Here is a 13,309-nt window from a genome sequence, read left to right as displayed (position 1 = left end):
AAAGCAATTGGCAGACGTGAGTACATCGTTGTCGAATGACGTATTCAAAGAGGTACTCTGGGTAAAACGGGCCGAGAGAGGGGTCTTTCTGTAGGAGGACATTGTTGGATCAATGTGCGCACCATGAGATTGATTTTCGGTAGGAAGAGAGCAAAAAGCCATGGGGAGTATAAATTTGTTGAAACTGTTCAACATTGACAAGGCGCTTAGCAAAGCTGATGTTGTAGATGGGGTGTCAAGCGACGAAATTCCTGCTTCTGGGACTGCATTTAGACATATTGGGACAACCATCTGATACCCTCTCCGTATCCTGTGAAGAAAGTTAGTTAACCAATGGCTTTCGGGACAACTGCAGTCGTGGGGACCTGAGCTCACCCTGGCGCATGACAACACTGCACATGAAGACCTCAATAGGACGGATACCCTCGAGAGGAACCTTGCCCTTACCAGTAGTCTGGTAGAGACCAAGCTGGTGACGCAGCTCATCCTCGCTAACGGCATTGGGGTGGTCGATCTTGTTTCCGAGAATAAGGAAAGGCACCTTGGCGAGGTCCTCCATGGCGAGAAGAGCGTCCAATTCGGCCTTGGACTCGTTGAATCGCTCGTGGTCGACGGAGTCACACAGGAACACAATACCGGACACTTCGGGGAAATAATCCTTCCAGAGACGACGGGCTATAGTAATATATCGTCAACTTCCGTCCTCGGCAATGATAAATGCATGAGGCTGCGGGATTCACATACCCTGCTGGTGACCACCGAGATCGAAGGTGGTGAAGCGGTTGTTGCCGATGGCAAGCTCCTCGGAGGTAGGGTGGGCTGTAGGTTGCAAGACGGCGACACGGTCGTTCTGTTGAATGCGCATGTTAGCGCTGTTCGAAGATTTCCCCAGGAAATGAATCCGCTTTCCAGTTCGTCCGTCCCAGCGAACAGGGCGACCTCATCTGCTTCATCCTTCCATCAACCCTCAACTCACCTTCAGCATGTGCAGCAGGGTGGTCTTTCCTGCATTATCGAGTCCGAGGAACAAAAGCTTGGCGCTTTTGGTGAGAAGGCCGAGCGATGCAAGGACATCGTAGACTACATAGAACTATGTCAGTACGATGTCAGATGTACATGTGAACCCGAAGCCGGATTCGGACCACAGGCCCGCAGCCGAGGAAGGAAGTCACGGCGCATGAATCGCCGACGAGCTGGGGAGTGAGGAACTCGGCCCAAATATTGAGTGGGATTTCCAGGATATGACAGCTTCGTTCTTCATCTCGTCTTGGTCGTATGCGGGCCAGATCGGTGTGGTATTGGGGGTGACTTACACCAGTTGACAATCCACATGGTGAAGGGGTGGTCAGAAAAGGATCGAGGGAAAGGGTCGAGATCGGGCGAAGATCACAGACTTGATACTGTGAGGGTTTGATCGAAGAAACGGGGTTGGTTGAGGGTAGAGGGAGATAGAAGCAAAGAAGACAGGTTTGATGTTGTTTTCGGGGTTCTTGTTTCTGCCTCAGGCAGAAAGACGGAATCACGGCGCAGAGTTCGAAGTACGGGCTTGGGTTGGGACTCTTTTTGGACTCAAATCGGGCTGATATGCCTATTTTGGGCTTCAAAGTATTCAGACTGCATGATGAGATACACAGAGCTTATCATGCCCAGGAGAAATATCCTTTGGCTAGTACTTTCTACTTCGCCTTGATGCTTCCAAGGCCGCGGTGGCAAGACACCTTGAGATCTTGCCACCACTAGAGCTTCCCTCGACTTCCAAGGTTCCTTACCTTGGGAGCCCTGAGAACTCCAGGACCTCACTCCATATTGTCACTTATTAGATCTAGAGGGATGTGCATATATCTAAAATATTTCATATTCACTATCATCAAACTGATGATCTCTTGTTTCACAATGCAGAAAAGCCAGATAGGGGTATATGCACCGCAACCATGCAACACAACAAAGGAATTGACCTCCAGCGAGTCTCAATGACTGCGGAGAAGAGGGAAAAGAAAGAATATAGACAGAGTTCCGACAGAAAATGCAAAGAAAGAGCCACCTCCGTGTAGGAATTAGGAAAAGGGTGAAAAGCCATCCATGCAGGTAGCATGGAGTAGGCAGGTAAGTATGTGTAAGAAAGCGAAAGGCACTCGGATCGCTAACCGAGTAGGGTAATAAAAAATAGACCCCAAGCCAAAAGAACGCGAAGAGAAAAAAGATCAGAATATAGGATATATACAGTCCAAAAACGGGAGGGTGGAACAACTTTCAGTCAAGTTCCATTGGGAAGGAAACTAAACGGATAGGACGAGCTGGGCGTCTTGACCGACGCCATAAGCTCTGCACCTCTCAGCAACTTCGAGGCCAAGCTCCTTCATCCGAGTAGCTCCATGGCCAGGGATAGGCCGTTTGCCTAACTGCTCTTTGGCAGCTTTGCGGCAGTGTTGACGCCAGAATTTTTCTTTGCGTTTCTGGCGCTTCTTTTCGAGTCCTTCGACAATGTCGACAGGACCTCGGGTGTGCAACTCACGGGTTCGTGAGTGCTCACGCTCTGGTGATTCCGATAAAGCGGGGATGCTTTTCCAGCGGTGATCCTTGTCAAGGCCGGTGAAGAAGGGGTTGGGTGTCCGGGGAAGAGATTTGGTGCGAACCAACGGCCGACGCTGAACCAAGTGGCTGATGTTCAGACCTTCAGGAGACTCAACAAGAGGCATCTCTTCAGTGAACTGCCATTTAGCGGGGACCGGTGACTTGGCTCGCATGCGTGGGGGAGGAGACTTGAGACGTTTGGGAGAGGTGCGCCCAGCCCGGCGTGGGGGAGGTGACACAAAGCGTTTGGGGGAGTGTCGAGGGGAGTGCTTGCGAGCATCGCCTTCGGCACGTCCGCGGCTTGGTTCCGAAGGAATATCAGAAAGCTCATCTTCAGATGGTTCTTGGTCTTCCTCGTCCTCCGGGTCGCTGGTGGGAAAGCTGGGGTCGATATCCTGCGGAATGGGAATTTGCTTTTGGAGACGTCTTTGCTCCAGACATGATTTATAAGCAGCTTCAAGAGGGCGGTCCTCATCGAGGGTTCCACAAACAAAGTCGGTACTGTCCGGGAGGTTGGGGGTGCGAGGGCGGATCCTGATGCTTGTCGATGTTTTCGAAGAGCGACGGAAGCTCATTTTGACTGGCGCTGGGAGCCAGCTTGAATGCTCGTCCATCGAGTCGAAGGAAGTGTTCGAGACGCGGCGTTCCATGGCGGGACGGGTTTCAATTGGCTGGCTTGTGGGCTCGGCGGCAGCCAATGATGGGGCCCAGAATTCATAGTCTGATCCCTCATCATCACTCTCATCCGACTCAGCAAAGCCAGCCTCGTTGTCTGATTCGTTGCCATCGTCGGAGGAAAAATCGTGAACAGTCGAATCGTCGTCCGCGAGGTCTTCCACATCATCGTCCTCTTCATCCAATGCCTCTTCTTCCGCCTGCTCGCCGAGTCGTCGAATTGCCATTTCCTTCTTCATGCAGTCGTTCAAAGTAATCTTTTCCGTGTAGTCGGCCTCCTTGTTGACCCACTCGTCGTCTTCGTCCATGGAGCTAGCAAACTCGTGGAACCGAGTAGCCTCAGACTCCTCGAACTTGCCCAGACCACTTGTGGGGATTCCCTTGCGAGTCATGGACGCAGGGGTGTCATCCTCGAGGGTCTTCTTGGGTGTGGTCTTCGCATCCGGGGACGGTTTGCGAAGGGCAGGTGCTGGAGAACCGCGGCACCTTGAACGGAAAGATGTCTTTCGGGCGGGAGATCGCTCTCTCTGAGGAGTAGATTCACGGCCAGGGCACACAAAAGTCAGAGTAGTCTTACGTTGAAGAGGCTGAATAGGGGTTTCCTCCGTCTCGGTTTTTGAAGCTGGAGCCTTTGGTGGAAGAGTCTGTGACCCGGAAGGAGACACTGGAGGCAAGGGTTGCTTGTCATCAGTCTTGCGACCACATGCGAAGCTAATGCATCGCTTGCGGCCGAGGTTGGCTTCAACGGTGTTTTCACCGGCTTCGACAACCTTCAACTTCGGGGTGACATCCTTCTTGCCCATCAACGCTGCCTTGCTCATCATCGAGGGAAGAGGTGGGCTGGGGGTGTTGGACAGAGATGGACTTGTGAGACCGCCGTCGCTGGTCAGCTCTGCCGTCGAAAGGCCAGAGATGTTGCTGTGTGGGTAAGATCGGTACATATAAGAGTCGTGGAAGGAGGTGTGTTGATCAGTCGGTGACATTTCGGGACTGCTCTTCAGGGCGCGTGTAAGTAGAGATTCCTTGCGGTCAACGCCTGGCCGTGTGAGGCGAATCTGATCGGAGTTTGTCGGGGTGGCGTGGGAGAGGTGATCGGGAGGTTCATCAACGTCCTCGGCGAGGTCGGCCTCCTCATGGGCCGCCTTTATAGAGGCGTTGGGTGAGAGAAGCATCTTGAAAAGGTTGTGGAAAGAGAATGGTCTTTCTCCGTAACGAGACTGGGCCATAGTTCAAATTGCGAGACGAAAGGACGGACGGTTTGGTTCCAAGGAGGAGGCAAAGTGGCGCGGTCTCGAGTTGAAGGTGATAGTACAATGTTGCTTGAAAGATTCAATGAGGTCTTTCATTCAACGGATGCTCTCTCGATATCAATCGATTCAAATCGATCAACCTTGCAGGCTGAACAGAATGTCCCAAATGAGGACGCTTGTCATGATATAAAACGCATGGCTAGGTTGTGTGAGGCGAAGCAGAGGGTAGTCGCCAAAATAGTCGCCAAGATCGATAATTGTCCTAAGAATGGAGCAATGTTGAGGGCGTTCAACTAGATCGAATACCGGGGAATCGAAGGTCTGTGCTTTGAGTGTACAAAGCAGCAGGAATGTCAAGATATTAGAGTGGAGAGGTTGAAGTAGCAAAAGAACAAAAGAAAGATGAGGAATAGGAATCAAACAATAAAAGAGCAGTAGAGAGAGTAGAGAGAAGTGCTAGTTATGGAGGGGAGTGGAAGTGGGAGTGACGATACGGCACTCCGGCACTGTCGTTTTGGGACTAGCGCCGTCATTTAAATTTTCTTTTCTTTTTTTTCGTTTTTTTTCTTTTTTCATTTCGTTTTTTTAAATTCTGTTTCCTTTCGCGCTTTCCCCGTTTGGGCAATTTATCCAGTCTCCATCAATACTTCCCCCCAATACCATTTCAATACCACCTCCAAATTACCCAATACTCCCAAACCAACTCTCAACATGCCTATTTCTTACCTTGGCTCCGCTTGGCTTACCTGTGCTTACCAATTAATTACGAAAGTACCACTTGGTCACCCGTGGACCCCCTATCCTCCTGACTAAGGGATGGGGAGGGAAAAAGTGTTCCTGCGCTGTACCATACTATGCTGTGTTTCGCATTTCTTTATTGCTTCCCCGGGGTTGGCGATGGAATATTCCGTATAGATTATTATAGTCTCGATACCACTCCGTACAAATATCCTACTTTGATTTCTTTGATCTATTGTCTATAATTGACTCATAAAACAAAGAGCCTATGACCACGAGGATACGAGGGAACTACACATTGTACTAAGAAATTCGAGATTAGTGGATTCGCGGTTTGATGACTATTGCAGAGCAGTCGGTGGACTATGAGGGATTTTGTGTTGAAACTAAACCTGATCAGGGCCCGGTTTCGACCCTCACATTGAACTCCCCCCATTCAAACCTGACCTATACTTGCCGCGAACTCACTCCACAATGCATTTACGGAGTACTTGTCTTTCGCCAACACAGCGGTGAATCTGCGATTAGGCGAATGTCCACCTGAAGCACCTTGGGTCTATATCTTAGGTACTCAATATATTCACCGTCGTCTACAGTATGTAAAATTGGGTACAGGTTTTTTTTTTCTTTGACTTTGTACATTACGCAGTACATTGATCGTCGATCGTATGCGTATGGTCATATCAGGGTTGCAGCCGCCGGCCACAGTGCAGCTCGGTGGTATGGGAATTACCATTCGCCGATTGGGGTGCCTGAGTTGGTGCCGAGCCGTCAGCCTTGGCCGAACTTGCCCTAAAACTGCTCCGTAAGGGCTGTCTTACTTGACGGGAACTCGTAATATCAGACATTGATAACCACCTGGGCAAAACCATAAACGCGCGCTGTGCGCGTTCGACTCTTGATGATTGACAGTCAGTGTTTAGTATGGATACTTGGCGGTTTTTTGCCGAGCACTCGAGTCATACTCGAATGCTTGGTATTGCTTTCTCCAGTTTCCCTTACTTGTACTGATGCGGAAGACTCCCTCTCTCTTTCTCTGACGTAGAGTTACATGCACCGCCAGTCATCAGTCATCTACTCACTCCATGTGCACAGTCTTCGCCTCATCAAGTCAGAAACGTGACTTAAATCTATCGGAGCTTCTCGGGTGGAGTCAATAATTGTGCCCTCGTACTTGTACGAAGCGCTCCGTACTCTCAGGTACTTTGCAGAATATCGTACAGTACACATTCTGTACAATGGAGTACATTGAGTTGTATCCACCTCCATCCGAACCTCCAAAAGAGACTCTTGGCTCTGCCCCTTCCCGGCAGATCAGTCTTGGTACACAACGTACATAGCCTTCGTAGATACACAGCCCTTGCGGAGAGCAAATCGAATCGATCCTTTCCACTCCCATTCCAATACCAAGACCAGAGGCAGTCAAATTCTTTGGCAGGGATGCCAAGCACTCCCTCGCAAGCACGGCCTCAATGATCTCCAGATTTAGAAATCGACAATTTCGTCATGCAAAAAGCGTAGCGATTACCGATCCTCGCGTTGGGCATACAACCGATCTACAGTAAACTGAGTTGTCGCACCAGGCAGCTTGGTTTCCTTCGGATCTCCACCACAACAACTAATCACCGAAAGATTAAATTCCTCCCAGATCCATGTTCACAGGCCCGATGACAGACGAGCACCAATAACCGTCTGCATCGGAGCTTACGAGGACAGACGCCCACGTTCAAGGACAGAGAAGCGGTCAGCCGCGCCCGCGATCAGCCCTAGAGGGGCGGGTGACTGGTGACTGGAGGGAATTTACTCTGCGCAAACGTCGTAAACTAGCACAGACACCGGACAATAAGAAAAGGCAAGATGCTGCGATCCCTCGGATCCACACACCCTCAACGATCAACGGGTCTCGCAACGCACAGTGGCCCGGAGATATGCACGACTGCAGTCCCTCTCTCGCCCCTCCCAACCAGCTGTAGGGTCCTGAGCCACCATTTGAATTTCGACAAGCTTCGCGAATCCGAGGAGATCCCCCACACTCCATCTGTGCGAACAGGCATGGTCCCTGTAACGCAACATCTAAGCTTAGTGGATCGCATAGAATTTGCCTTCAAGCCGGTTAGCCTGACGTGGGAAAGTATCAGCTAACTTTGCAAGAGAGGCGTGGAAGAAGCTTGTTGACAACGCAACGGCACCGCGGCGGGGATTGTCCTTGGATGTTCCAAGCCATTGAGCTCATATTTCCGGGATATGCGCCCATTCAAGATTTCAAATATTTCAAATATTTATTATTACCATGAGCTTGCTTTATGTACGGGTGGCATGCGACACCTGGGCAGTCCAATGGATCGCATCTAGCGGTCTGATATATTGTATCGAGTACTTCGTAGCGATTCGCCAACTTATCTATGGATGGGGCTTTGTAATCGTCCTATAGGGGACTGCGCACCCGGGCGCAAGGTACTCATCGAACTGACTGGAACAATCTTGTACAAGCACAACAGGCACGGTTAACCGAATGTACCGAATGTACAAAGTGTGCATGCAGTAACAAAAGTTCCCGCGCTGATAAGAGCGATATCGCAGGCAGACTACAAGTACGGAGTAGAATAGATAGAATCAAGCGCTTGCTTGGCCACCCCTCACTTTTACGTTGTACATGGTCTCCACACACGAGAATACAGTCGAAGGAATGGGGCGCGCCAATCGTGGGCGCCAAATCTGGGCATACAGCTGGGATTGTGGAATGGGCCAAGAAGACCCCTCCTGATTTCCCCGACGGAGAACTTCTCCTAGACGACCAGAACCACAGTAAGATCTAATTTTGAACGACGGGTCCGTCGTTCTCGTAAAGGAATGAAGGTGCGGAGTATATTCTGGCAAGACCATTAATTGAGAACGGGGAGACAGCAGTAGCGTACTTGTAGTGTTCGCGGCACGTTGATGGAAATTCCCCGCTCAACGATCGTGGCACTCACTCAATCGCCAATTGGAAAACCATCGGACCCGTTCTTTGGAACTTACCCCAAGTCCGGACAAAGGACAAACAAAAACAAAGCCCATGCATGTGTCTAGTGCAATAAGGTGTGACCTGTGCAGGTGGGGAACGGACTCCGGGCAGAGGATGGCACGAGCGGGATGTTCGAAACGTAAAATTAGTGGTACAGTTCCTATAATTGAAGCACAACACGGGATGGAAATCCTAAAGCAATGATCATAACTAGGATTGTTGACCGGGAACACAACCGGGGAGGTGGAGTCGAGGATCGATTCAAGGGATTGGACAGCTGCAATGCAATGCAATGCGAGCGCGACGGGTAAATGATGTGAACGGGCTAAATGGTTAAGGGCTCTTAAGTTGCAAGGTTAGGGTATTAATGTAAAGATACCGAGTAGCTTTGCACTTGGGGCAATTGTATGAGGGATTTTCATCACTGACTACTGCACTGGGCCAAATGTAGTTAAACTAAAACAATTGGTGACAGCGGCTGTTCCGCACGGTCTTCCACGGCTCACTTGGACCTCGAACTTCTGGAATATATTGTTCCCCATAGCACTACGAAGTACGAGAGTACTTTGTTTGATTTTGATTGACACTATCCATGGATCGCTTCGAGCCTTGGTAACATACGTGGAAACCCAAATTGGGACAACGTACGAAGTATTCCTGCCGACATTTCACGCAGCAGTACGGAGTACGGAGTACTACTCCGTACACAACGTATCGATTACAATGCCAATCGCTGATTCGCGAGCTTTCAAAGGCCGCCTGAGCACAGTCCGGAGTACCAAGGGCCGATACCACAATATTCGCCAACACTCAAAGAATTGACTGCCGAGGGTCACGGCCAAGGTCCAAGAATGCCAAGTCCACCCCGTGCCTCAGAGCACAGCGTCAAGACAATCAATGAGCAGATTTACCCGAATGAGAACGTGACAAGTCCAAGATAGGACCGGATCGAAATGCCAAGGCATGGCTGGGTGCTCTTCAGAACTCGATCAGTCTCGGAACGACAGGCGGATCAATGATCTGCCCGACAGCGTTTGGCGCAAGGAGAGCAAGGAGGAAGCCAGTTGCTGGGCCTCACCGGAGGAATGCTTGGTGGAAGCGCGTGGTGATGCAAGCCGCCAAGGTCTGGGCATCGGATTTCCAGAATGTGCGCGGTGGCACCGAAATACCTGGAGGGATACGGAGCACTGAGTATTTCCCGGGGTGACAATACGGAGTATGGAGTACTCCATACGGGGAAAAAAAGATCAATATCCACACAGGGGCTCGATTCGAAGGGCATTGTGTTTTTGTTTTTCTCCTTTCGTACTCCCCCTTCTTTGGCTCTTGGCATTGAACTTTGAATAAGATAACCGTATGCTCCATGATAGGGGCATTCTCGGCGCCAAGTCTTGTGTCACAATCTGCACCATCACCCAAAAATGAATCTACGACCCCGTACTCCGTCTAACTTCTGGGGTCTCGGCGGTGCGATTAGCCAGCATGGGGGAAGACTTGCCAAGGGCGATCATGCTGACCAGTAGGTTGCATAAATAGGGCCTTGGCGAGCACCGCGACTATTTGTGTGCTATTTGGTTTTGCCAAGCTGTTGCACTGCGTGTATGTGATAAGTTAGGGGAAGCAACGGTGGCAGTGCTCGTTATTTGGCTCGGGATCGACGGGCTATAGGCTTGGCCCTTTGACTCGGACCGGTCCGATTGAACTGGGATCTGTGAGTTGAAAGTGACTTTTATTCAGATGCCTGGGACAAAGCAGGCATAACCAGTTTCTGAGTGCATTGTGCATTGTGCATCGCAAATCATACGGAGTACACTCTGTATGATCAACATGTGGCGCACCTTCACGGAATAGTCAACAGTCAGAAATAAATATAGTAACGTTTCTTAGATGATAGATGTTCACTCCGCGCTACGCCACTTGTAACCAACGCGGCTCTTACTGTTCATGGTTTGTTTATCCTTGTCAACCCACGTCAGATGCGCCCGGGACTCTTCAAGACCGGTCTTCTGGGCACCGGAACACCTCACCTCCAAGACTTTGTCCCCTTGGCACATGTCTCAATACATGTCTGACGCCAAATCGTGCGTTAGAAATATTCTGGAAGCGCTTGATAAGTGATCGACGTGACCCCTCATCGCGTCGTCTGTGGTTGGCCCTCGCGCCTGGTCATCGGGTGCCCTTAGCACGATCGGCTTGCCAATAATGATACAGCTGAGCGACATGCGATAACATGGAATCCCGTGAAGTCTGAAAGCTCGGAGGTTTATTCCTCGACGGGACACAAACTTGGCTCAGTGTCAGCCGTGAGGAAAGTCTACTTAGGGGCTGGGACCATCTGATAGCAGACCCTCGGTCACAATATCTCGCCATGCAACCTTGAAATTCGACTTCGCGCATGACACGGTGATTTTTGCAATTTTCCTTTCCATATGTCGATGGGCTATGGAATGATATCATTCCCAATAGGGCGGACTGATACATGAAACACGTTTCGCGTGTCGCCCGCTAATTCGAAAATTACAGGCCAAGTCAGTTTGAAAAAGGTTGTTTATCGCAATCACCCCAACCACAGAACCGCCCTCTACGGAACCTGTTTTGAGGATCAAAATGAGGAGGCGGGCTAGTACCAACGGCTGTGTTGTGAGCGTCAATTCCCGGCCTACGTAATCGCCCAAAGAACTGACCGCCTGTCATTCGCCCCTCCAGTCACCAACCAATATTAGCCCAATATGACGTCCCTTAGGCTGGGGCCTTCTAAGGGGCAGTATTCAATAGGCTGCGGTAATACGAGGTTGAAGTTCAGCGGTCAGTGGATACAACGTTGCGGTTCAACTCCGCGACTAATGCGCTACTTTCTATATCTGTATGGATGACGCAGGGTCTTGCAAATGAGCTTCCTATTCTGTACTCTGGATGATTATCTTCCGCTATACGTTTCAGATCCCCTTTTGATGCCTGGCATCAATGACATCACGGGCAGAGACGGGTGCACGCTTGACTCACGTGTGGTTGGTTGCCATGGGAGCCTCCTGTGCTTTGGTCGTGAACTTTGTTGTGAGCGCTAGTGGTACGGTGCTTTCCGATGAAGGTTTGTGTCAGACTTCAGATAGAGTGTTTGAAAGAGCAATTTATCCAAAGGCTGAACACGTCAGTGCTTGCCTTGTAGGGTCTCTCGTGTACTCCAAAGTTCATGTTGGGGCCGACGGCCGTGCGATCAGAGTCGTGATTGCCCATTGGATGGACTGGGTGGGTTTCATCTATGTATTATGGTAGATCTCCATGGGGGTTTCGATGTGGGGATTCTGTTGTATGATGTGATGTCTGCACTTGCAGGGATTGATATATTCCAGATGTCTCCTTTATGGAGTCATAGGAACTGTTTATGATGCTGTCAATGTCGAAAATTCGCTCACTTGTATCAAAAGCAGCTTCCCGATTCGATGCTCCGGAATATATAGGAACATTGGTACGGTGGCTGATATATCACTTCCCAAAATGGTATCCCGGGGGTTGAAGCTCAAATACAAGCGCTTGTATGAAGTATAACACGATCTCGCCTATTCCAGTTAGCACTGATTATTCTAGAAATGACTCTCAAGACATACCAGCTTGGCTTCAAACGTGTCCATCTCCGCATTCCCATTTCCGGTCAAATATCCCGGGGCCATGATAACTCAGGTTGGTATTTGATGGGCCCATGAGGTCGACTAGTATGCCGGGATCCAAGTTGCTTGGTGGACAATGCAACCAAAAAGATTCCTCTCTCCGCACGATGTGTTGTTCTGGGGGGCGATCTCTGCCCACTCAATTCTCTAGCCCAAACTCGATACCAGATCTGATGGGGCCGAAGCATCTCAAAGTCTTTTGTATCTCACACTCATGTTGAGCCGATATGCGTGGTAGTGATATCGCAATCGACTTGCGCGATGGTGCGGCTTCCTATTGCAAAACCTATGCTGTCCACAAGGAGCGCATTGTATACTCTCAAGGCTCTGGGCCAGGCTGCTGGAGATAAGATCTTGTCATCCGTAGTCATGGCCTCGATGTTGAGCTTGCTTAGCTCAAGAGCTCCTTGTGCGTGTCTCTCAGCTTGGAGAGGAAACTGATGTCGTCGAAATGGCGTGCAAAGAAAATGCGCATTGTCAATTTCGATGGGGATTTGGACTTGTAGACCATTAATGGACTGCTTGCTCGTGGACAGTGGGTCGCTGGTACGAATATCAGCCCAGGTAGGGTTCAAGTCGCGCAGCACAGACAACTTGCCTGGCAGACCACACCCTCCCTGGTGCTTCCTTCTCCGACTTCACTTGTGTTGACCCTTTCAACATTGATTTTTAGCAGCCAAATTGAGCTTTTGAGATGAATACTGACTTGAAGTGCAATCTCTGATGTCAGTATCCAAAATGAAGTTGAAGGTTACCGATTCATTCGCTTCAGGAAATCCGCTTAAAAGGTATCAGGCCATGATGATATGATGATTGAAACGTCCTAGATCCTCGCACGTCTCCTCCCTCAAGCCCGTCTATCTTCGGCCACAGTCCCATCCGCAGCTGCTTGAGGTTTACGACCTCGAGTGCCGTCAGCGCCGCCACTGATGACTTGGAAAGACCGTGGACACGCATATTGTTTAGGAGATGTACTTTCTCGGCTCTTCGATTTTACCAGCTGACTGGACAGCCGGTGCTTCATCTATGCTACAACTATTTCAAGCTTATGAGACCCTCAACCGACAAAACACAACGGTCCTGTCATCATGGGCTATGGAATCATGAACTGAAGATCTACCATCGCCGGCGTTGAGAAACGAGGAACGGGACTCACTGACTTCTACAGATTTCACGAGCACCATTGCCTTCATTTAACCTATGTCTTCCTTTGTCAATCAACAAGCAGTTCTTCTTTCCCTCATTCCAACAGCGGCGCCCAGATCGAGCATGAAGTACGAGAACGGTCTATGGACTTCTGATAATCGCGTATTGCAGCTCGATGCAATAGTCGCCCATACATTAGAAAACAATGGATACTTCAGATTGGACATTCCTGGGAGCATTGAAGAAGCACCCCAAAGCGA

At 50.0% G+C, this 13,309-nt stretch overlaps 3 protein-coding genes across 3 annotated transcripts; 1 reads left to right on the top strand and 2 right to left on the bottom strand.

The window, feature by feature from the left end:
* Nucleotides 1–269: 269 nt before the first annotated feature.
* sar1 (Arf family GTPase SAR1) lies at nucleotides 270–1,332 on the bottom strand (the record flags this gene model as incomplete). The annotated part of the gene is made up of 5 exons (XM_056957043.1): nucleotides 270–310; nucleotides 376–675; nucleotides 745–850; nucleotides 977–1,080; nucleotides 1,314–1,332. 5 exons carry the CDS (start codon nucleotides 1,330–1,332, stop codon nucleotides 270–272), a joined length of 570 nt encoding a protein of 189 aa, XP_056811377.1.
* Nucleotides 1,333–2,276: 944 nt separating this feature from the next.
* Nucleotides 2,277–4,418, bottom strand: N7506_007749 (DUF2457 domain-containing protein; the record flags this gene model as incomplete). Its single annotated transcript, XM_056957042.1, has 1 exon — nucleotides 2,277–4,418. The coding sequence occupies one exon, from the start codon at nucleotides 4,416–4,418 to the stop codon at nucleotides 2,277–2,279; it is 2,142 nt and encodes a 713-aa protein (XP_056811376.1).
* A 4,783-nt stretch (nucleotides 4,419–9,201) lies between these two features.
* Nucleotides 9,202–9,429, top strand: N7506_007748 (uncharacterized protein; the record flags this gene model as incomplete). Its single annotated transcript, XM_056957041.1, has 1 exon — nucleotides 9,202–9,429. One exon carries the CDS (start codon nucleotides 9,202–9,204, stop codon nucleotides 9,427–9,429), a length of 228 nt encoding a protein of 75 aa, XP_056811375.1.
* Nucleotides 9,430–13,309: the final 3,880 nt, after the last annotated feature.

Source organism: Penicillium brevicompactum (genome assembly GCF_028827555.1).
Source record: "Penicillium brevicompactum strain IBT 35665 chromosome Unknown utg000005l_segment0_segment0, whole genome shotgun sequence".
In the NCBI taxonomy this organism is placed as follows: domain Eukaryota; kingdom Fungi; phylum Ascomycota; class Eurotiomycetes; order Eurotiales; family Aspergillaceae; genus Penicillium; species Penicillium brevicompactum.
This window is presented reverse-complemented; position numbering and strand designations above follow the sequence as displayed.